Source organism: Fundulus heteroclitus, chromosome 4 (assembly GCF_011125445.2).
Source record: "Fundulus heteroclitus isolate FHET01 chromosome 4, MU-UCD_Fhet_4.1, whole genome shotgun sequence".
Classification (NCBI taxonomy): Eukaryota; Metazoa; Chordata; class Actinopteri; order Cyprinodontiformes; family Fundulidae; genus Fundulus; species Fundulus heteroclitus.
In genome coordinates this window covers 38,762,258-38,786,647 of record NC_046364.1, presented here as the reverse complement: position 1 = coordinate 38,786,647, position 24,390 = coordinate 38,762,258, and the positions used below count along the sequence as shown (strand labels likewise).

The window sequence follows — 24,390 nt, the reverse complement described above, 5'->3', positions numbered from 1 at the left end:
GTGGTGGCAGCATCATAATGTGGGGATGCTTTTCTCCAAAATGGACAAAAGAAACGTGTTAAAGTTCATATGATGCTGGATATGAATAAATACAGAGCATTCTTTAAAAATGACCTGATAGAGGCTGTAAAACACAGGGAGCTGGTGCAGAGATTCCCCTTTTAACATTTACCTCCACCGCACGGTGGTGAGATTGAACACTGCTGTTCACAGATGCTTTCTGTCTATTTCGCAAAGCAGAATGGGCATGGATTTCCATCTCTTGATGTGAACAGCTGCTAGAGACTTCCCAAAAGAGTCTCAACAGTAGTTCGCAGCAAAAAGTGGTTCTAAGTATCAACTCAGGAGACCGAAAACGTTTTTTTTATTTCTAAAAATCATGCAGCATTCATCTCCCACTTTACAATTTGGTGCTACTTTATGTGTCTCCACTATTGCACAAACTCCCAATAAAACACATTGAAATTTGTGGACTTAACATGATTTTAAAAAAAAATAGAAAACAGAAAAAATTTTGTAGATGTTATAAATTAATAAGAATGACCAAAGAAACCAAAACTGCATTAGGGTTAGGGTTAACCTACCAGAGGTGCTTTGCATGCTGCATTAAATTAAATTCTCCATATCGCTCTAGATGAGTGCTGTTGGTTTTCTTTGCACACGGTGAATAGAGAAAATCAAGGAAGCAGTCTAGACTCGTAAAAAATAGCTAAACTTTAAAGTACCCTCAATACTAAATGAGGCTGATAAATGTGCATGATAAATGATTGGGTTAATGCATTCATTTCTGACAAATGATCTCTTAAAAGCCTTCTCTAACCAGCTTCTGGCTCCTTATCTTCCTTTCTCACACACACACAAACATTCCCAGTTGTCCTACACTTACACTCAGCTGTCCATTTGTGTGGCTCCAGCATCAAGTGCTGTTTGGTTTGCTCCAGTTCTTTCTTCAGACACTGGTACTTGGCTCTGACTTCACTGATTCGCTGCTGGCGGTGCTCCAACACGCGCAGCCTGGCGCTGACGAACACGCCCTCCTGACAGACACAAACAGAGAAAGTGCCAGCAGACTGAAAGAGTTTTATTTACCTTTACATTTCCATAAGGAGCGACACACAAAGCGCATGCCGCTCCGATTCGGTTTAACATTCACACGGCTGCACACATTCACCCCTCATCGATTCCCAGTTGGACCACAGTTGGGTATCTGGGACACACGGCCGCTTCGCTGGACCGGTTGGGGGTTAAGTGGCTTTCTTAAGGCCGCTGCAGGGAAAATCTATATTTCATGCTATTTTCTCCATCCCTCTTTTCCAAAGCTCATAACTCTCTCTCTCCCTTGAATACACAGAGGCTTAACAATGAAAGCCCAAAAACCTGCACTGTGCATATTTTTGCAGCAATTTCCCAAGTTGCAGTCTGTTCTGAAAATGCTGAAGAATTTATTAGAATCCTTAAATAAAATTAGACCCCTTAGCAAGAGAAGACTCCGCATTGCTTATATGATGTTGTAAATGCTTTATATTGTAAAAAAAATTGCTCTTCTTTTAGTTTTTCATTCTTCTCCAATTTGCTCTTCTGTTTGTCCATTAGCAGAACATATTCCTTCCTACATAGGGGTATCTGTGCCTATCTTCAAGAAACTCATGAACAGCATCTCCTACCCCACTACTCCCCTAACCCCTCTGCTGCATTATCTTTCTGCACCTCCCTCTATGCCTGCATGCTGTTTCTATGCTGACACCCCTGTCACCTCTGACTGAACCTGACTAGTGATTTTCCTTATAAGTAGCTTATTATTAGCGTTGATATTAACTGCGTAAACATTATTTTGTCCCACAACTGTTAAATCAGTTTTTCTGGCATCATGGGGAATAATCTTCCTGCTATTTTGATCGCATCTTATTACGCTCTCTGTTCATGCGTTCCTCCCACTTCTCAAATCTACAACAAGCAGACCAAAGCTTACCTTGCTCCCGCCTTTGTCCCTTCTCTTCTGAAGCCGCTCCACGTCGTCTATCTCGTACACTTTGATCTCAATAGTTTCCGTGGACGCGGCTACACCCCGATGGTTTGAGGGTGCAGGAGGCCCCAGTGGGCCGTCCACCCAGCATGCACCTGGACTGGAGGAGGAGGACGAAGAGGAGGTGATGGCCTGTTTGGAGGAGCGCTGAGAAGGTGACGAAGACGAGGAGTCCAGGGTCAGAGCTGGGATCAGACGTCGCCGTTGGAGGCCTGAGAGAAGAGACGGTTGTGAGTGTTTCCGGTTAAAAAAAAAACGTTTTGATCCAGTGAACCGTTATTTATTATCACTTTATAAAGGCTCATAGATATATTATGTCCTGAAATAAAGAACTCCTTACCTTTTTCTAACATATAATAATTTAAAATGTATGTGATTTTGTTCATTTGTAGTGCTCAAATTGTTAAAAAAAACATTTTGATTTAAAGAATCTACTATTAAACTTTTTTTAGTTAATTTAATTTCAGTTTTTGTAGTTTATGGGTGATATATTAGAAAATTTGTCTATAATGTAGGCGTGTTCTGCATAGCTTTGTACAATGAAATCATATAGAATATAGCTTTACCAACACCCAGTACATAATTTTTGCTTCTAAGTGAAAAAACAAACAAACACAAGAAACCAGGAGGGTCATCCTGATGTGCTGCATTAATGTTTTTTTTTTCTTCCCTGTTTGCTTTTACTATATTTCACCCAAAATTACTCTTATTCTTAACTGGGACTTTAAGAGTAAAGGAAACTGAACTGAATGGTCTTAACTAAACATGGAATCCTCATTTATGTAGCAGTGGGGCCAAAAATACACCAGTCCAGTGTATTCAGCTATGGCGAAACAGCAAAATGGCAGATCCAGTATAACTTTAAGTGTCCATATGTTCAACAGTAATAACGTTTAATTGTTTTTGTACCAAAGTGTCTCCTGAAGGGGAAAGAAGAGGGACCATTATAGACTAAATGATGCCTTGTGATAATACTCATCCCCTTAAACTTTTTGAACATTTAGTCACATTACATACACCTCGATGTATTTGCGTGGTATTTTATGTAATCGTCCAACAGAAAGCAGTGGTATATTGTGAAGTGGAAGCAAGCATATACATTAATTTATTACAAGTACAAAACTGAAAAGTGTGGTGTGCATTTGGGTTTAGACCCTTTATTGAATCCTGTGCAGGTGTTTGAGAAACAGTCAAAAGCTCCATGGTAACTTTGGAGGAGCTGCAGAGCTGCACGACTCATTAATTAAACACTTTCCAAATCTGACCTTCATAAAAGAGAAAAGAAGAAGTTACTATTTGTAGTTTGCCACAAACCATGGAGGGCACAAAGCAAACATGTGCAAAAAGGTGCATGATCAGATGAGACCAAAATTTAATCTTTATAGTTAGTGCGCATAATGTTATGTGTACGGAAAGTAACATCGTGTGTCATGCTGAGCATCTTTATGGTGAAACATGGAGGTGACAGCGTCACGCTTTGGTGCCAGTGATACTAGTCACAGTTAATAGGAAGATGGATGGAGCTAAATACTGTGCAACATTGGAGGGAAACATGCTCAAGACTGGGACACAGGTTCATCATATCCTACAGGAGGAATGCAAACATACAACCAGAGGTCCAATGGGTGGCAGCAAGACTTGAAAAATTATATTGTCATATTCTTTCCATCCAATATGACAGAGTTTGGGCTATTTTGCTGAGAAGAATGGGCCAAACCTGCAGTCTCTAGATGTGCAAAGCTGGTAGAGACATACCTCAAGAGACCTAAAGATGTAATTGGCTGTTCTACAAAATATTGACACAAAGGGGGGTCGATGCAAATGGATAATGTTGCATGCTAAAGAAAAAAAAACGTTGGAAACCATGCATCATTTTCCTTCCACCTCACATTTATGTAGCACTTTTTGTTGGACTATGACACAAAATGCAAATAATCTATACTGAAGTTTATGGGTGTAAGGTAACTAAATATCAAAAAGGGTTATTGAAGTCTTAACTAAACCGAACATGGAGCAGCAGCTCAGTCACGGTAGTCTGAATACTACAATGAAGACATAATTTACATAGAAATTTTAGAACATCATCACAAGAATGAAGCCTAACAGAGGAACTGAGCGATAAGATGTTTGGGAAAGAAGAAAGCAAGAAAGCAGTCATTTTCATATTATTTTCAGCTCAGTGTGGTTTCAGTGCAGCACAGAAAGGTCAAACAGAGTCATTTGTGTTTAATTAGGACACAGCCAATGACTGGACAGAGGGTCCAAAAAAATGTATAAAAAATTAAATCAAATGGAAATCAAGAACAAAGAGACTCAGCTGGTGATGTAATGAACGACATGGCTGGACATTGCTTTTTTATAATTTTGCACTAAATTCACTTTTCCTCCATCAGGGTAATGTGTCAGCCTGAAAGCCTGTTGGCTCTTCGTTCAGGAGTATCTGTTGGGGTTAAACCAAAATAAACCCAGATTGTATGCGACTGTACACTCCGGGAACGAAAAGCTAATTCCAGTTTAAATCAGTAATCAGTCTTGCAGCAGACAAGGCTGCCTCTTTCCAATCCGATTTCATGCACATATCCATCCTAATGCCAAAGCAGAGGAGAGTCGTTGAGAGGTATATTAGTGAGCTCTCTGTGTTAGAATCTGGTGAATATATATTCATTACGGCCCACACCGGCACATTCCCTTTTACCATTTCACAGATGGCTGGTCAGGGTCACCTTTCCTACCTGGCTCCTCCTTCAGACGCAGCTTTATTTGATTGTCTGTTCACTTTTCTTTGTCTGTTCTTTAGTGCGAAGGATTCCTGACACCGTTCTTTTCCCTATCCTCTTTGACATCCTTTAACTTTTTAATTTAACCCACAAGAATGAAATTGCCTGAAAAATGAATAGATAATGGAGATAAACTGAAAAGATTATCACCGTTTCATTTGGCAATGAGTTAGTGGTAATTTCCTGTCTTCTGTTCGGTTACTAATTATATATTAATGAAAATTAACCATAGACGTAGCTCCCCTTCATACCACAGGGTGGATGGAGGCTGATGAATTTAACTGATGGAACAAAACTATTTTAATTTATTATGAATCACAGTAATCTGACGTCTTTGTTTTTTTTTTCTTGTATTGAAGGAGATGTGTTAAAACTGTAACCTGTGTTGCTCCTGCTCTTCTTGCTGCTCTTGGAGCTCCGTCGGGACGAGGTGGTGGCTGAGCTATGCTCGCTCAGGGAGTCCTGAGCTGAGGAAGTACTTCCTGTGTTCTCACTGCTGTCTCTTAGCATGCTCTCGTAGCCGCTGCTGCCTCCGCTGTGGTAAAACAGAGCAGTTTTCCCCATGGCTGGGGGCAGCTCTCCACTCAGTACGCTGCTGTTAGGGTCAGAGAAACATTGTGGTTAAGATAAAAAAAGAACAACAACAAAAGGTTTAGGAAGATTAAACCTGTTTGAAAAACGTAAGCGTCACTTTTCGCTGTGCACTTTACCTATTGTCACTTGCATGGCCACTGCTGCAGCGGTGTGGTTTCCTCGGGGCTGTGATCTTGCTGTAAGGAGAGGGCAGTGTTTGAACCACAGCTGCCTTCTCCTCCCCCAGGTTTTCGTCACTTGCTCCATCTCCACTGAAATAAACAAGCCAAGAATCAATATAAAAAACACAACATGACAGGATTAGCTTTTAAGAAACAGTTTTATATCCAGTTTGCTTCTTGGTTTTGGTTACAAGGATGTAAACATGCTTACTTTGTATACCAAATGATCTGAATATAAACCCCTGTCACACTATTGTGCGTCTGTCTTTCTTTTAAATGCTATACTTAGAGACAACAAAAATATCACGCCGGCATTGCATCACTACAGACTTGACACTATGGCATACAGAATTTGATCAATAGGTACGCCTGACTGCCACAGGTTTGGACATAAAAAAGTTGACGCCACTGCGATTCAAGTATCACAGCCATGACCCTATAACAGAATTTCTTAGTTTCACACTATACCCAGTTTTCCCTGCAGGGTAGCAGGGAGCTGGTGTCTATCTCTAGCGGCTATTGGGTGAGAGATACGGAAAACCCTGGACAGGTCGCCAGTCCATCACAGGGCAGCAAAAAGACACAGAATAGACATATGCATACACTCATACCTGAGGACAATTGTGAGTATTCAGTTGTCCTAGAAGTCATGGTTTTTTAACTGTGGGCAGAAGTGGGAGTACCTGGAGAAATCCCCCACATGCACCGGGAGAACATGCAAACTCCTTGCAGGATTCAAACCCAGGACCCTCTGTAGCTATTTACTATTAGACTAATTCAGCTAATAATTATCTGACTGCTTGGGATCATTGAAATGTATCCCACAACCTTGCTGCCAATGCACTTTTCAGAACTGGAGCACATCACAGGCAACACATACACTTAAAAGATGTAACATGACTTGACGTTTCACAAAATGCCCTTTGTTTCCTCACAGTAAACCTGCGTATTGCATTTTTCTCAGTATATCAGCATACAAAGCAGGTTAAAAAAAACAATGCGACAGCAGCTTAAACAAAATGAAGTTAGAACCTCGTCGCTCCGGCTCCTCTTTCCTCTGTCCAATCTGCGCCTCCTCCCTGGACATGGCCCCTGGAACGCGATCCAGCGCTTCCCTGGAGGAGCTCTGAGATTCTGCTGTTGACAGCCCGCAGAGGCAATTTGGCCGTTAGACTTCCCCCACGACTGCGGCTCAGGGACTGGGTGGACCATGATCCTGGGGCGGGTCCTTGCTGCTGCTGAACTGGGGCCTGGACTGAATTCTGGGGATATAAGGTTAGAGGAAAGCAACGTCACATCATCAGCTGCGTGGAATACATGTGGTTGGGTAAAGAAGCTGCGCTCCATTCCACTCAAGAGACAGTTCCTCTTACCTTTCCATTAGGAGGAAGGCTGGAGCTGCGGCTGCTAGTTTGGGTTAGTGACTTAGTGGAGAAGCTCAGAGTCTTGGTGCTTGAAGCAGAGAGACTCCTGGATTTAGGACTGCTGGTCATCAGCAGCTTACTGACTGCTGAGATCTTTGACTGGCCACTGCCCTTGGCTGGTGACTGTGGAGCGCTGCTTGGACTGCTGCTTCCACTGAAACTCGGGCTGCTGGGGTTTCCGGTGGGAGATGACACGGAGCCGGTGCGGGTAATGCTGCGGCCAGCGCGAGGCATGGTGGTGTCCCCCCTTACTCCTCCTCCCCTTCTGAGGCTCTCACCTCTTTCCAGGGAGAAGCAGTCATAGTGGTGGGAACCACTGTGCGACCCATGGACCCGGCCCAGAGAGTTTGTTCTGTTGGCCAGCTGTTCCAACTTGGCACTAAAGAGCCTGCTACTGTCTATGCTGGATCCACGCTGTCTGGTGATGGCTGTATTATCTGCAGTGCTGCTTGGCGATGACACTCCATGACTGGGTTGGGGGAGAGGACTGGCTGCCCTGTTTCGCTGGTCAAGGCTGGACTTTCGTACTGGTGGAAGAGGTGGTATTCCCCCCTTCTTGTGGGAGAAGAACCCTTGTTTTCCATTAGACCCTAAGCGTTCAAGTGTGGCTCGGGGACTACAGGGTGTTGAATTGGTGACTCCAAGATTGCGGTACTCTGTTCCGCTGTCTAAGCCATCGTGGTGGTTGAGACGGTGCCATCCGCGTGGGAGACTGGCTGTGCGGTGGATATCTGTGCTGCAGATACCAGTCAAACCTTCACCTTGTACAGCGAGAGTGACCATCTCACAACCATCCACGACTCTCTTGAAGGAGTCGGGAAAGGACGCCATCTCACTTCCTGAGCTAGAGCTACTGCGATCCCCACCTATGTACAGGGTTGGAATAAAAATCAATGGATGAATAAGAAAGAATACACACTTTATATATTTTTATTGACAAGAGTATCAGCTTGATTCTTACCCCCCTTGCAGAAGTCCCTTGCATGGGTCTTTAAAGGCTCTGCTTCTCTCTTTTCTGGCTTTACTTCACAGATAAGTTCTCTAGGTCTTCCTTCCTCCATTCCACGCTTCAGCCAGGGGTCTTCAAAGCTTATCTCACTTGAGATGGAGGCTAAAAAGTCAGCTTTAGCTTTTCCTGGTTCTTTCATAAAGGCAGTCTTTGTTGGGGAGGAGAGGATGGTGGGCTCATTTATAACCATGGGTTTGACAACCATGCAAGGGTGAACGCTTTTAGTGGTCTTGAAAGGGGCAATATTTCCAGGCCCTGCCAGAACCTGAATGTTAGTTTTCGCCATAGATGGGGGCAGCATTCTCTGTCTGTCTCTGTTTGGGGTGCTCTTATCTGAAAGAACCAGGTCTCCTTCTAGACTCCCTCTTCTTGAGCTTCCTCTGCTCCCACTACCATCCAGAGTCTCAACTCCAAATGTTTGGCTGGCTTCAGACTCAGCCAGCGCCTCCCCTTGCTGACTCTGAGACTGGCTGAAGCTGTGCAGAGACTGATCTGCTTCGCTGCACATGCTGAGGTCGCTCATCCAGGAGGACATGGGAGATCCCGAGTTTGACTTCCCTATGGCTGAAGTTTCGCCAGTCCGCAACTTGGCCATAGCCACCTGCAACAGTGAGTAGCAAAGTCAGTCCTCCAGAAATTCAACAATTAATGATAAATGCTTTAGTTAACTGCAGTGTCTTTCAAAAGTATTAGCACCTTGTGGGCATTTGTAAAATTAAAACCACAAACGTGTTTTACTTATTTTATTTGGAATTTATTTGGAGTAATTCTGAAATGGGAGGAAGTCATGCGATGTTTTAACATTTTTTGCCAATCTAAAAAGTGTAACATGGATTTGTATGCAGACCACATCTCCAGTTACAGCTTCAAGTCTTATGGGGTATGTCTTTATCAGTTTTTTACTACTAGAGACTGAGCTTGATGTACGTTATCAAAGTAGAATGGACAACAGTTCCAGTCACACTGGTGTGGGAGCATCTTGAAACATGAAACAGAAAAAGGTTCATAATCAGATTTATATCTGGACTTTTACCGGTCCATTCTAACCCATCATTACGCTTTGATTTAAACAGCTCTGGCTGTATCTTTAGGAAGGTTACTTTCTCTCCTAGTGTCAAATGAAGTGAGCTCTCCACATTTTCTATACCAGAACAGCTATTCCGGTAAGAAAGCTGTGAGCCCTCTGACAAAAGTTCCCAAGTTGAAGTTTTTGTTTGTTTGTTTTTTGGCCACCTCTACCAAGATTTCTGTCATTATTTAGCTCCACCCCCCCACCCCTATCAGTTCTGACCAGCCCTTTGGACCCTACTGAAGAAAAGGATGCCCGCAGCGTGATGCCTCCCTCACCTTGTTGTGAAAAATGTGCAAGTTTTATTTCAATTGTTTAGTTAAATTTTTGGTCTCATATGACCATAGCACATTTTTCCACACCTTGGATGCGTCCAATATGCCTTTTGTTTGGCTGCGAACTGAATGACTGATAGTTTTCTTTTAACAATGGCTTTCTGCTTGCCACTGCTCTCTAAAAAGGTCTGAACTGTAAAGTGCATGATTAATAGTTATCAGGGTCTGACACCTGAACAGTGGACCTCTGCAGCCTTCAGTTACTTTGGGTCCCACGGCTGCTTTTCTGATTGATGTCCTCCATGCCCTGCCTGTCAGTTTAGGTAGTTTTGTAGTTACGTCATAGTCTTTCAGTGTTGACATGATGACTTGAACAGTGCTCTGTCAGATGATCATGGTGTGGGATATTTATAATCTAACCACCTTTCAATCCTCAACATATGACTTCAGGAGTCAATAGGCCCTTTTCATTTAAACCTCTAAAGCCCACCTAGTGTTTCCGTTTGAGGGATTTCACTTTCCCCGGGCTTTACTTTCATGGGAAAAAGACCCTGCTCTGGGGGCAGGACTTTTCAACAAGCCTGGGGTTTTGCTCAATTGGCGGGTTGTGTGCTGCAAGGCTAAACAGTCCGCCACAAGGGGGAGTAAGGAGCAATATGGAGATGAGGAGTTTACAAATCGATTTTATACTCTTAATTTATCAGAAATGTTTTTAGGCGAAAAGGTACACCTTCAAATTTCATCTGTGCAGTCAGTTCATCAGGGCTGTGGGCTAATTTCGATCCTGTATTTTGACTTATCGGGCACGCCAGACCCCCGCTGACAGGCTGATCTCCGGGGAAGCTGCAGTGGGATAACCCTGTCTCTGCAGCGTTTAGTCAGCCTGACTGGATCCGTTCATCGCGGCTCAAAAGTCAATGTAAATCGTTCGCTAAGTTTGTAGGGAATGTCTGCGTATATAAAATCTTGGCTGGATGTTTTCGCCGTTTTAAGTTAGTTTTAAACTGTTTCGACACAGTTCTGTAATTAGACTGATGTTTTAGTACAAATTACCAAACGGAGCCCTTTTCACTTTCCGTGTGCACAGAAAACACACATCTCCCCAAGGCTGTATTTTCATGTAAGCCTGAGTTGGAGGACTGTGAACTATTTTACAATTTACAAACCCTGAACCACATGTAAGGGCAAAAAAGAAAAGATAAAGGACTCTACAGCTTTCTAGATGCAGACGGGCAGGCTGTATTTCGCCATAGCTGACGAAAGATTATAATCATAAAGCTCTAAATTTGAACTTCATTTGGCAAACTTTAGAGCACAGATCACAGTCTCGTCTCCGCTTCTGTCACACACACCCACTCCACAGTGGTCCCCCGCTGCACAGGCAGAAAGAAACCGTGCTTTATTTTTTATTTATCTATACAACAGGAATAGAATAAAGTGAAGCCCTGTGGTACGAAATCGGGAAGGGGCGGTGCAAAGGAGATGTACACCATCAGTTGTGCGTTTCTCCGCAGTCCGGATGTGAGGCAGCATGAGTGGCAGGATATGGACAAAGCTTCTTTGCCTTTGTCTGTTTGACCACTGTCTTCTTGCCACCGCTTGCTGGACCGGAGTGGTACTGCAGTTTTCCTCTCAACTTCCCCATGTGCCATTGGGCTGTTTTACATAAAGGGCCCCAAGCAAATGCAAACACATCAAACTTAAAAGCTCCAGGCTTTAAAGCCTGGGGCTTGAAATGGAAAAAGGGATCTAATAATATACACTCTAGCTCATTGCTTGTAAAGTGATCAAATGTGGAAGAGCTGAATGCTTATAGATGAATATTTTTGCAAGGCACTGCAAGTCCATTTAAGCGCACGGCCAAATAAAAAAACTAGCTCTGGCACCAACCTCTGCCATTGCAACCACCTCCTTAACGCCTGTGTTTGCTGCGAGACCTGAAGACAAGTGGTAATTTTGCATTGCTTCATCCACAGCAGCATCACTGGTGATCCCCATGAGCTGAGGCTCTAAAGCGAGGGCAGCTTCGGAGCCACAGTCGCTTTTAAAGCTGATGATGCTCAATGGGCGACCGACCGAGCTCTGGTCTTTAACGAGATCTGAAACAGCAACGTCCTCCACTTCATCTTCCCTAGGCAGGAGAGGTCCACTTCTTGCAACAAATCCTCCTGCTGCTGAGGCTTTGGAAGAAAGAGAAAAAGCTATCATGATTTCTACAACGTTAATATGCATCAATGTTAATATGCATAAAGTTCGGGTGTTTAATGTTCGTGTCTTATTCTGCATCACCATCTTTGTGCGTGTCCAAAGGTATCGGTGGGACGTCGTCGTCGCAGAGTGTCTCAGCCGACCCCAGGCTGGCAGAGAGGGAAGCGGTTGGCTCTCGGACTTGTGGGCTCATGCCCGTAGGAGAGGTCCTGGACAGCAGGGACTCTGTGGAGGAGCGGCCGCTGTCTGCAGCCAAACTGTCTGCGGAGTCACAGGAACACAGTTGCCATTGGAGTGCAAGTCTGTTTCTGCTCCATGGTGCATGTATCTGTTATAAAATACTGATTGTATTTAGTGTGATTTCAGCTTATCTAAACGGACAAGCTGAGGCAAAGATCTTGGATTTGCGTTAGGTCACCTACTAGTAGACTTTTTATGCATACTCATTAAAATGAAGAAAATGCAGCAGATTTGCTATCCCGTGATACGTTATGATCAGGTAAAGACAACGGTTCAACAAAAAAATAAAAATCAGAAAAACAAATTACTGTCAGATGTCAACGCATCAGTAGCCTGGCCATCCTGAGCCAGGTTGTGCGAGGATGGCGGAGGGGTTGCTGGTGTCACGCCCTTCTGTGTGTACACCTTACATCGCTGTGATGGGGAAGACGGAGGTCTGGGGGGAGGGAACAATGATGAAAACCATATTATTACATATACACTGTTATTACAGCACAGGAATGGGTTAATGTGAAGATATTTAAATTATTGTGTCAGTGTAGTGCATGCTTCACCTGTAGTCTGAGGTTTTTGTCAGGCTTGCGATGCCCAAGCGCGGTGATCCAAGAGGACGTCCCTTCCCCTCGATATTACCAACCACATTCAGATTCTCGCGGCTGCAAAAGGAGACAGCTAACGTCAAATGTTCCCCAAAGAATGATGACAGCAGCATGTAAATGCCAAAGTGTTGAGCTGAGAGAAGGACCCCAGTCCTCACCTGTCATGTAGCTGAGAGCTCTTGGCCCTGTGTAAGGGGTTGGAGGTGATGCTGCTGCTGCTTCCAGTAATGCTCCTGGAGCTGGTAACCAGGGGGCATCCAGTGGCCTGAGCTAAACTGTGGATCATTGTCTGAGCCAGCTCCGCCTCCTCCACCACCTCCTTGATCTCCTGAAGCTGCTGGTCATTGCTTGTCCGCCCAGAGGCCGCTACTGCTGTTGAGGAATAGGATTTTTTATTTTATTTTTTTAAACACATTGAGGACTGTGATAAAATGCTGGAAAGAGATTAAATTTCAAGGACAGCTAATGATTAAATTACCTAATTTGGTCTCTGTATCCAACACCTCTGCAGAAACAGGAGCAGATGAGGAAGGACATGGTTCTTGTTTGGCGCTTGGTTTGCTTGCAGGAACCTCTTCAAAAGGAAATTTTGCCACCTGCAGAAATGGAAAGACTAACAGCTTTAATAACCTGAAAATAAAAACTGGAGGCTATCTTGAAAGGTAAAGAAAATGCTTGGCACATCACAAGGGGCTCCGTTTCTTTAAATATAACCAAAATGAATGACTAGTAAGTGTCAGTCACCTCCTCACTGCCGTCAATGCAGTCCAGCCTCTCCTGCAGCTCAGCAAAGGTGTTGCATTTGAGGCATTCAGCTCCTTCCTCTGGGACCGGGGCCAACGGCTGACCAACCAGCGACTGAGAGGGCTGCGTTTGGGCTGCGCCACCCGACTGTTCGTCTGTCTGAGACTGAAAGTGTAGAAGAAGAAATCTTTATGACATAAATCATCTCGTACTTCTTTGGAACAAATATTTTCCTGAATGCAGATAATTATTAAAGCTGTTTATACAGCTGAAACCAGATTTTCCTTTGCGTAAAATGACACAAAACTATACATATGCTACAAAACTTGTGTCCTGTTTTAGATCACTTAGGATAACCAAAGTTATTCCTCTCTGAAATGAGGAGAGTGAGATTTTTTTTAATAAGATTTCTTCAAAATCAGATTTGCATACTTTTCCTTTTTATTCTGTAGAATCTCCCTCTAAACTGTATGTCTTAAGTCAAGAGTTTTAAGGCTTCTCAACAGTTTGCTTGAATTTTGGACCATTCCTTCACGTTCAGTCAAGCCTGGCTCCCACACACACCTGTTCAGGTGCACCACATATTTTCTTTGGGATTAAGTTCAAGGATTTGTGACGACAACTCCAAAACCCTGACTTTGTTGTCCATGAGCCACTTTGTAACTAGTATGGTGGCTTTGGGCCGTTGTCCATTTGAAAGACCCTTTTTGCGCCCAAGCTTGAAGTTTCTTGCAGACGTCTTGAGATATTGCTTCAATAGTTCTAGATCATGTTCTTTCTGCATGATACCATCCGTTTTGCAAAGTTGTGCAAGTCTCTCACTCGGCAAAACACCCAGACAGCATGATGCTGCTCCCCCTGTATTTTACAGCTGGGATGGTGTTTTGTGGGTTTAAGGTTATCCCGTTCTATCACCAAATGTATTTAAATTTCAATTTCATTGTGGACTTTCTCATTGTTTGACATTAAGTTTTAGATTCATTAGACCATATGGCATTTATCCGAGAATTAAAGGCATTGAGTTCAATTGTAAACTGAAACCTAGTATTTAAGGTTGCTGTAGGGGGAATGGAGTCTTCCTCGCTGAGTGGCCTTTCTGCTCATGTTGCTGCTGGGCTTGTTTCACTGTGTATAAAAGACATCCTTAGCAGCTTTAGCCTTTTCACAACGTCTTTTGCTTTTGTATTGGGGTCTATTTGGACATTTAGCATCCAAATATGTTCATCTCTGGGAGACAGAATCAGCCTTTTTCCTAACAGTGTGATGGCTGAACCTTTGTCGTGTTTATACTGGCAACCAATTTTTTTTAAACAGAGGAACGTGACCGCTTCAGGGATCTGAAAATGGGGCCCAAGGATGAAGCAGACTTGTGGAAGGCCACAATTCTCTTCCTGTTTCATTTTGTTTATTTTTTCCTCATGATGTCTCAATGAAACACTATTTGTGAGGGGCTGCTTTAAAATAAAATCCCAGGTGTGTCTCCATTCAACACGGTTATTGTGAATAAAGCAATTTAAAGTTTCCAAAGCCAGGAGAATATCATCATCTGGGATTCCACAAGTTGTTTAATGGAATCTTACTTTTGAGAAAATTATATATATAAAAAAATCTATAAAGATCTCTCTTTTTTGGGCAACTGATCTTGACTGACTAAAAAAAAAAAGGAAAATTGATGACGTGAATTATGTTATTATCTTACATTAATGTGAATGTCATGCATCTGTTTAAAACGTATGTGCAAATATCCGGTTTCAGGTGTATGTTCCCCTGACCTTTTTCTGGGCTGCAGCTGCTTGACCTTGCCCGTGTATCTGATGCTGCTCGGCTGTTTTTCCTCGGAGCAAAGCCGGGACAATGGGCACAAACTCCGGAGGTCCCTCGTTGTCCGTCAGCTCTCTGTCCGACACCGCCGCCCCGTTTGGGCCCACGTAGATCACCGTGTCGCAGGACTGCTCGCTGCTCGAGTACTCGTCAGGGTCGCTGGATAGTCTCAGCAGCGGCAGTTCAGAGTCAGCGTCACCACGGTGATGGAAAGCTCGCAGGTGAGTCGGACGACGCATGCGACCCTCTTCGCAGGAGCTTTCTCCTCCAGAGGAGCTCGATGTATATTGCTGCAAGAACGGTGATAAAGAGAATTCAGATGATTAGGATTGTTTTTTGTTTATTGTTCTTTTTCATTGATCATTGACAATAGCCACACATCTAAATTAAAACAAGACAAATTCACAAACGGGCATGAAGCAGTTTGTTGTTTTAAAACTACAATGCATGTTTGTCATAGAGGTTGTACGTTTTAAACTGTTGCACAACTTGTGTGCAAAGTACAGCTCCACCAACAGTGAAGTCAGCTGTGATGGTTGAGGAAGGGAAAAACCCTTTTCCCCTCACTGAGAAAGCCAAAGTGTTCTGTATTAGAGTCTTATTGGTAGAAAAAAACAGCCCCCAGAGGAGAACCATCCATCACACGTTTTAAGGTAACAACGTTAAGAAACAAACATCAGAGCAGACAGCTAAATAGCTAACATTAGCTTCTCAGGCTCCTACTGGTCGTTGTGTTCTCCCTCTTTCGCTTTTCACTCACATCTGTACACATTTGTTTTGTAACTAAACATTTTTTTAAACTAAATAAATTCTAACAATAGGCAATTTTTTTTTGCAGTGGTAGGTTTAATAATAATATTATATATATATATATATATATATATATATATATATATATATATATATATATATATACACACACACACACACACACACACACACACACACACACACACACACACACACACACACACATTAGGGCTGGACGATAATTCAACAATGATATATATCGATCGATAGACCTATGGTTCAATATAAAAAGCAGGGGTCAATAAAAAGTTCAATAAAAGAACAGTGCATTCTAGCCTATCATGTAGGTTAATACTACAGTCATTACATCCTGCCAACCAATCACAAACCCAGGAAAGCTCCATCAGCCTTCAGAGAGTTCAGAGAGCACGAGTTATTTTTTTTATTTTTTTAACACTTACAGTTTTCGTAAAAAGTTCCATCCAAGAATCCATTAATTTAAAAATAGGTAATTAAGCAACAGCATAAAATGGCCAGGGCTGCACTTAAAATGTATATTTAGAAATTATTTGATAATTATCGATATCGATATGATTTCTATTTTATCGATATGCTTTTATTCCATATCATCCAGCCCTAATATATATATATATATATATATATATATATATATATATATATATATATATATATATATATATATATATATATATATATATATTATATTTATATATATATATATATATATATATATATATATATATATATATATATATATATATATTATATTTCTAAAATGTCTTCACGGAGAGGAAAGCAGACCCTACGTCAAATTTCTTCTTTGTGTGCACAAATTTTGCAACTGAAACAAAATCTATTCTTATTCAATTATCTTTTCAAATGGCATTTTTAAGCACTGCTGTTATTATTAAAAAAATAAATAATACATTGCACAACTGATCAATAATGAATGCCTCCCCACACGATTAAACTTCTATTCGGTTTGTTTATCCTTGTTACAGCTGTTTGCAACGCTGTATCGAAAGGACACATTTCACATCTGAGATGTTGTTTTTAGTGGTTTGTGGCCTTTAGCTTAATTGTTCTACTCTGCTTAGCAACTCTGAAAAAAGTGAGCATACAAAAGAAAGAATAAAAAAAAATCTCTTTTAACTCAACATAAACACCTTATGTTTCTAAAAGGTCCTTAATTTAACTGACCTGCGGGAATTTCTGAGGATAAATCATGCAGTCAGTATTACAGCCATTAAGGGTAATGATTATCCTGTGTACCATTAGTTACAAATACTTTTTAATAATATCATGCTTGTATTTTAGCTGGACATTAATAGACTGTTTTTAAATTCACAGTTTTAATATACTCCAAACAAAAAAAACAAAAAAAAAATCTCTATATCTTAAGAAAGCAAACTCACCACAGTTACTTTAGTTTTCTTCTTTTTCATGCGGAGGACGCGCGACGCAATCTGGATTGTGGAGAGGGTTTCGGAGAAATCTCTGGGTGAGGCGGAGATGTGAGCAATCATGGTGGTCCTGCAGTTCATGTTGCCTAGCGACTCCCTTAGCAACATGGTCAGCTTGCTGTCCCTGGTTACACGTATGGATGAGATGTGAGCAGTGAAGACAGGTTTGAAATGCTTATATGTGTACTACGTAACAGAATGGGATTTCAAGCAGACGTCCTTGTTTATCTCACATTTCTCTCTTTAGATTTGCACTGAAGTTCTTACAGTAAAAAAAAGTATTCACTCCCCTTCAACTTTTTTCACATGTTACATTACACCCACAAATTTCCATGTGTTTTACAAATATTCTACATGATGTACCAACACAACCTTATAATGCTGCTGATCAGTGGAAAGAGGAGTCGTCTGGGATCTGGAAGGTTGTGAGTTTGATTCCAGCTTCTCCCACCACATAGTGATGTGGTCCTGGGCAGCGCAGTAAACCTCAAGGTGCCTCTTTATCTGCATGTCAGTGGTGAATGTGACTCTAGCATAAAATCTTCCTGAATGGTCTGTATGACTAGAGGTATGTATGCACTGCATTGTTGTCAAGGACAGGAAATTGCTTCTTAAGACCATAAATCAGAAAAGTGTAAAATATGTTACCCTGGGTCAATACTTCGTAGAGCCGCATTACACTGCAATTATAGCTTAATCTATCGGCTTTGTATATTAAAAGATTGAATTTTTCCCATCTCAAGTCTATATTGTCTCATTTTGTTGCAGTATAGCCCTGTATTTAGCTCCATATTTCTTCAGCTCCATGCTCCCAGGGAAAAACAGCATCCCCACAGCATGACGCTGCCACCAATAGTGCAGTGTTAATTTTCTACCACACATAGCCTTTTACAAGTAGGCCAAAAAGTTTAAAATTTTGTCAAATATTATCCGAAAACCTCTTAGAAGTTATTGCTTCATATGTTGTCTGCTTTTTTCCCTAATCTTCCATTAAAGGCCTGCGTTACTGATAATTGTCCTGTCTGCAGATTCTTCCACCTGAGCTGTGGACCTCTGCAGATTCTCCATGAGCCTCTTGGTTACGTCTCCAACTAATGCTCTCCTTGCCCAGCTTATCAGTGAAGGTACTTGGTATTGCACTATTGCTAACATTCCAGTGAAATAAATAGAAATGTGAAGTTGTAACAAGGCAAAATGGGACAAAGGGGCATGAATACCTTTGCAAGGCACTGTATTATTTCACTAATTCAAAGCTTTTCTTGAAATATATTAAAACAGCAAATGTAGTGTAAAAAGTGCCTCCTGCTTATGTGTTTATTGTTACGTTTTTTATTTTTATTTTGGATGTGTTGTCTTGGTCAGGTCACTCTTGAAAAAGAGGTTTTAATCTCAAAGAGTTATTAACATAGTTAAATAAAGGATACATACATACAAAAACAAATAGAGGGCTTTCCAAAAAGCCTTAAAATAAGCACTTTAGTTATGATAAAGTCTAATACTGCAACTTGGTCTAGTTCCCAGAGAGGTTTATACTAACAGATGGTGAGGAGTAAAACTAGGCTGTGTGTTTAAGAAAAGACTTTCTCCTGGGTGGGCCACTGCAGTCATTTATAGCTTAGATCTGTGTATGCATGTGCTGAGATCCGGTACACAGAGCGAAGCTCCTCTGTGTCCTGTTAACTCATGCTGTTGTCCTTTTTTTTTTTTTAAAACAAAATAAAAAAGTACACTGCCTGCAGTCATCTATACATTCACATAAACACGCAAAGTGTGCACACACTCCTATCCTGACCTCCTCTTTTTCATCACTGCTCTCTTTCTCTATTCTGCCTCAGGCTTCAACAAACCCTCCTCTCCCTCCCTACATCTGCCTCCATCTCTGCATCGCTCCCTGAGATTAATGTAGGTAAACTTGTGACTCATGAAGTATTCATTTGGATATTAATTCAAGAGGTGAGCATGTTGGATTAGATCCTAACTCTCAGTCTGTGCTAAATCTCTGACCAGATTTTTCTCCAAGAAATAAAATAAAACTTACCACCTGCAATATTAGGCACTTTGTGGGTAAACTATCAATAATAAATATAGCATTTTACATAATCAGATTTTTTTTCTTTTTTTTCTTCTTTTTTTTCTTCTTTTTTTCTTTTTTTTTTTACATAATATGAATATGGTGCCAATACCTGATGAGAACAAGAGGCGGAGCACATGCTGGACAGGCCACCGGTCCATTACATGGACACACAGGACAAACAGCCATACACAATGGATTTACTGCCAATGGCTATTTAGAGAGACCAAATTAACCTAACCTAACATGCGTGTTTTTGGACTGTGGGAGCAAGCTGGAATACCAGGAGAGAACCCATGCATGCACAGGGAGAACATGCAAACCCCATGCAGAAGGAGCCCAGTCTGGGATTTAAACCCAAAAGCTTCTGTCTGGAAGGTAACAGCATTAATTTTTGCCCCAGTTTACTTTGAAAAATATTTGGGGCAAATGAGGTTCAGTCATGTTTAAGAATCCTGCAGGATCCGGTAAAGTTTGTTTGTCCTTTCCAAAAAAAATTTTAAACCCTTTTTATCTGGGCTTAAATCAACACACAACACACAAACTAAGGTTTTTTGCAATTTTCAACCCTAATATTTAATGGGACATTTCAAGGCTTGATTTTTATATATGCTAGTAAGGCATATACAGTGTTAGTCTGTTATAACTTTTAAAATGTGACTAATATATATTTTTTTACTTCTTTTTTCCATTCCACCATCTTTAAGCAGCTCTGCCATCAACAAGTTATTTTCAGCCAGAGAGCCGTGCCTCTATGCAAGCGTTATTCTTTTTCCGCCTTTTCCTGTAAACCCTCAGAGATATCAGAGTGTGAAAATCAATACTCAGAGCAGCCGGTCTGGAACCTGTGGCTTTGCCAAAAACATGACTGAAATCATATTTTTTGCCACTCCAACGCTTAGTTTGAACCTCAGCAAATCCCCTCGGCTGCTTCTCCATGCCTAAACGGCCCGCATTCCTGCCATGTCTCTGCCCGATCGCACAGGGAAATGTTTTAATGAGCAGCTATGCAGATCAGAAAAGTGGGTGTTGAGATTTCATTTACCGTACACGAGCATGTAGACGTGGAGAAAGAGATTAAATCAACAGGCCAAAGTTTTGCCTATTGATTATTAGAATATTTTATAGATTCTTGCTTCAAAAATTCAATCGGCATAGACCACCCATCTCATTCAGAATACAAGTTCATTCCGATTGAGCTTAATCCGATCACCATATTCCGATTGGCTTGTTTACACGACACATTTTTATCCCAATCAGTCCTTTACTCCGATTACCTTTGTCCATGTAAACGTAGCTACTGTTACTATTAATTCCTGCCAAGCTACTGGTCTCTACTGGACAACGTTTCTTCTAACTTCTGTCTCCTTAGTTGATAAATTAACATAAAATTTTCCCATTAAAAGCTCAAATTTGAGCATGAGACTGCTATCAGTACTTTTATTTTAGGTGTTATGTATTGAGGACAGTATTTGACTTTCCAGACATAAGGTCATCATTTTTTGGTGACTTGTGGCTTCACAATTGGCTGCTTTGGATTTGTTCCCTTTCTTTCGTGGGTTTTTGGTTTTCATATTTCAAGAAAATGCATGCAGCTATCATGAGCTACAAATGTGAACACAGTTGAAAAGGAAAAGTTGTAAAACTGACGATACATGCCCTTTAAACTAATCTCTTTCCCCACTCCAACAGAGTCTGAGTCACCAGGCAAAGCTCTGTGTTCATCCTCAGTGCTTATATAAGCGTTGTTTTGCAATGTAAATGCAGAAGCTAGAGATTAAATTAACCCAGCAAAGAACGCAGAGTAACACGGCTTTAAGCAGAGGGTGGTAGAGATAAAAGAAGGGAGAGAAGTAAAGAGTTCAACTGAGGAAAAAGGTGGGTATTTATGGTTTCGTAATCACACTGCCTCTCTCAGTTATACCAGAGTATTAAATATTTTTTTAGTCAGTTTTCTTCATGCGCTTATCTGTATTTTTTATCAATATGGTGAATAATATAAATCATTTATCCTTTTTAAGAGTTTTCTTTTTATGATTGTTTCTCTCATTGGATATACTTATTTGTTTCATTTTCTTCATTCCTACCTTCTGGATATAAGGTAGAAAACTATGCTGGTCTGTATTACAGTTAACAGTTACTAATCTGACAGGTTACACTTTATTATCTCTCTTTTCTTCTCCTTGCCAGTCTGTAAACAAGAACATTGAAACTAATGAATATGGAAAAGCATCTGTTGTTTAAAACGCTAAGTTTCCCCCGGACCTGAAGCACCTATATAAAACTGCTCTCTGCTTTCCTCTCCTCTTCTGCACCTCCTACTCAATCTTTTTCTCACTCATCACCGCATTTATCTCACACATTTACTAATTTGGCTGCTTCCTCTCTCCTCCTCGGCTCCCAATCAGTTCTTCTTAGCACACTTCCTCACTACACTGCCCACCTACGCGCACACACGGCAACCTACTTGTATGGAATGTGTTTGCTCCCGTTGACCAGGGCCAGGATCACGTTCCCGAGGGCGGACAGAGAAAGACACAGAGGGGCCGAACTTGGCGAAGAGTTCTCTCTGCTTTTTCCACCACCTCCTCCGAGTGCTTTAACGTCGCAGCTCCCCAGATCCAGCAGGTGAAGGCGACTACGACCTCCTGACACTAAAATATGTGGAAAAACAGATAAGTAGTAAAAAGCAGACAGAGGAAAGTAAGAAACAAACGTGAAATAAACATGGTGTCTTGGGATTAATAAAGCAACTGAATTTAAATGTTTTTATTTTAAGATAATAAGTATAAAGATTAATAATAGATAAATGTTAGGCAAACAGTATCTGCCGTTCTTATTTTCCTCCCTCCAACCTCAACTCTTACTAAGACTGTCAGGGGGAATCCTCACCATTAGCAAAGTGCCACAGGGCTGTGTGCTGAGACCATAAAAACATAGAAAATAGAATAATGCAAACTCCAAAACACACAAAAAAGCAAGAGGAAAAAGTCTGCAAAAGGAAGCGAAGACAACAGCACTTTAAATAAAAGCTGTAAACTCGCCATAAAAAAAAAGAAAGAAAAAAAAAAGAAGAAGAGCCCCAGACCTCTAGGGGCAGTCAATCACCTGCTGATATGAGACCAGACCACAGAAGAAAGTTGTGGGGAAGAAAGAACGTAAAGGTACATTTTTGATAATTTAGTTTTTAAACATGTGGCTGTTATTTTACAATAGTAAAATAAACATTGGCATATTTACGTATGTAATATTAGTATGCTGAACGCTGGAGATAGGCACCAGCAACCCCCGCGACCCCATGAGGGATTAAGCGGTTTGGAAAATGGATGGATGGATGGATATTAGTATGCTGATGTTTACTGACTCCCTCTACTCCCCCTAGTGGTCTAGTGCACATGCGTTTTTGTAGAGCTTGTTTGGAGCTTTACTTTTTGCTTGCACCATTTTTCATTTTGCTTCCATTTTCTGCAATTGCAGCATTTTTTTTTTTATGAATTGTTTTTCTTTTGTATTTGGTTTTGCATTTGGGCTGTTTGTGGAGTATTCATCTGTTTGCTGCATGTTTGCCCCTGTCAGTCACCCAAAATAAGGGCATACATTAAGAAAAAGTCTTAATTCTCTCTAGTGTAAATGCTTCTGAAACAAAATGGGGGTTTTTAAATGTTGATTGCTTGTGACGTTCTGATGTGAAAAGGAGGGTTGTTTTGTAGGTGCAATTATTGCAAAAGTCCTATCACCTCTGAGCATCTGCTCATCACTTCTCAGTGATCTCACAGGACTGTGCATAATCAGAGCCTCTGGAAGGTAAGAAGCTACAAGCCTATTTATTGCTTTTAAACCAAATGTTAAAATATGTAAATTAATTCTAAAATAAACGGAGAGTCAGTATAACACACCCAAAACCGATGTAATGTCACATTTGCATGAGCTGGTCAGACATTGAAGGGCAGATCTAAAATATAGAATATTACACTAGTCTGGTGTACAAGAAATGACGCTGTGATATTCCCTTTCACAGTAAAATGCTGTTGATGGTGATGACTCTCACAGTGAACCTGTAGTCTTTAAATTAAGATTCAAACAAACATTTTTATTGCTACACAATGACAAATGAACGAAAAATAAGATATTCTCAAAATCAATATTGTGTTCAATGTGCTTTGATTCCAAACTCTAAAATAGCAAACATTGGATAAATGTTATAGCCTTAATGTGATGTCTTTTAAAAAGAAAGTTTTCAAATAAAAGTGGTTATTAAGTGAATTCCTAAACCTTGCCTTTACATAAACCAAATTTTCAACACAGCCCACACATGAAGCCCTAATCATAAAACTGAAGGTTATGCTGCTTTAAAACTGGAGTTTGGTCCCATATGGCCTGCTGATCTTAGGAGGGTGAGTTATGCACCAGAAAAAAGTCATAAAAATGCAACATTACCAACTAGAGGCACACAAACACTCACACACACTTGTGCAGTAGAAGCGTCAGACTCGCTGTCTCAAACAGTCACATGCAAAGACTCAGTGTGATTGTGTTATCAGGCTGTTATGTTAAGCACTGAATAATTATTAATAGATCACACAGTGACATACTGTAGACAGCTTTGCATATAAAATGCACCCAGACAGACATGAATATCATTTTATTTCAGAGTAACTTTGTTTCTTATTCTCATTACGATAAAGGAATCAAACAGAGTCTGCAGCAGGAAATCGCATTTCAGTGGTAATAGTCTTTATATGCATACATTATATAAATATACATATTGTACTCACTGCCTCCTTTGCCTGTCTTTTCCATGCGGTACTGGTATATGTGCAATGTGAAGAGCATATGAGAGTTCCTGTGTTCTTCCTCTGAGGTGTTTGGCCGCTGGCTGCTGTGGCGAGCTGCGATGGCCGCGTCCAGGAACCAGGCCGCCTTCTCTGGGGTGGGAGCACGGAGCTCAGACTGGTTTTGGAGCTGGAAAACATACAGATGGCGAGAAAAAAAAGAAAAGAAGCATCAGCTTTCAGACACGATAAGATGGAGGAGGTAAGTGACAAGAGGCAAACAAGTCAAGTTGGAGGGCTTTGAGTCACCAGCGAAAAACTATTTCTACAGTGATTATGTTTGCTATGAGCATTCGACGCGTATTTGAC

At 41.2% G+C, this 24,390-nt stretch overlaps 1 protein-coding gene across 3 annotated transcripts in view; it reads right to left on the bottom strand.

The window, feature by feature from the left end:
• Window positions 1–24,390, bottom strand: part of kif26ba (kinesin family member 26Ba) — a 119,541-nt gene that overhangs the window by 6,712 nt on the left and 88,439 nt on the right. The window contains exons 10-27 of one of the 3 annotated variants that reach the window (XM_036136527.1): window positions 24,025–24,211; window positions 21,717–21,903; window positions 17,131–17,302; window positions 14,896–15,234; window positions 13,124–13,288; window positions 12,858–12,975; window positions 12,538–12,751; window positions 12,335–12,436; window positions 12,089–12,216; window positions 11,622–11,801; window positions 11,241–11,512; window positions 7,941–8,589; window positions 6,929–7,845; window positions 6,588–6,817; window positions 5,511–5,645; window positions 5,181–5,395; window positions 1,970–2,235; window positions 887–1,037 (exon numbers count right to left, since the gene is read on the bottom strand). In XM_036136527.1, coding sequence (XP_035992420.1) covers window positions 887–1,037; window positions 1,970–2,235; window positions 5,181–5,395; window positions 5,511–5,645; window positions 6,588–6,817; window positions 6,929–7,845; window positions 7,941–8,589; window positions 11,241–11,512; window positions 11,622–11,801; window positions 12,089–12,216; window positions 12,335–12,436; window positions 12,538–12,751; window positions 12,858–12,975; window positions 13,124–13,288; window positions 14,896–15,234; window positions 17,131–17,302; window positions 21,717–21,903; window positions 24,025–24,211 — 4,627 coding nt within the window. Of the gene's footprint in view, window positions 1–886; window positions 1,038–1,969; window positions 2,236–5,180; window positions 5,396–5,510; window positions 5,646–6,587; window positions 6,818–6,928; window positions 7,846–7,940; window positions 8,590–11,222; window positions 11,513–11,621; window positions 11,802–12,088; window positions 12,217–12,334; window positions 12,437–12,537; window positions 12,752–12,857; window positions 12,976–13,123; window positions 13,289–14,895; window positions 15,235–17,130; window positions 17,303–21,716; window positions 21,904–24,024; window positions 24,212–24,390 lie in introns of all 3 variants that reach the window. The other 2 variants (XM_012881517.3, XM_021308067.2) reach the window with 2 other exon arrangements.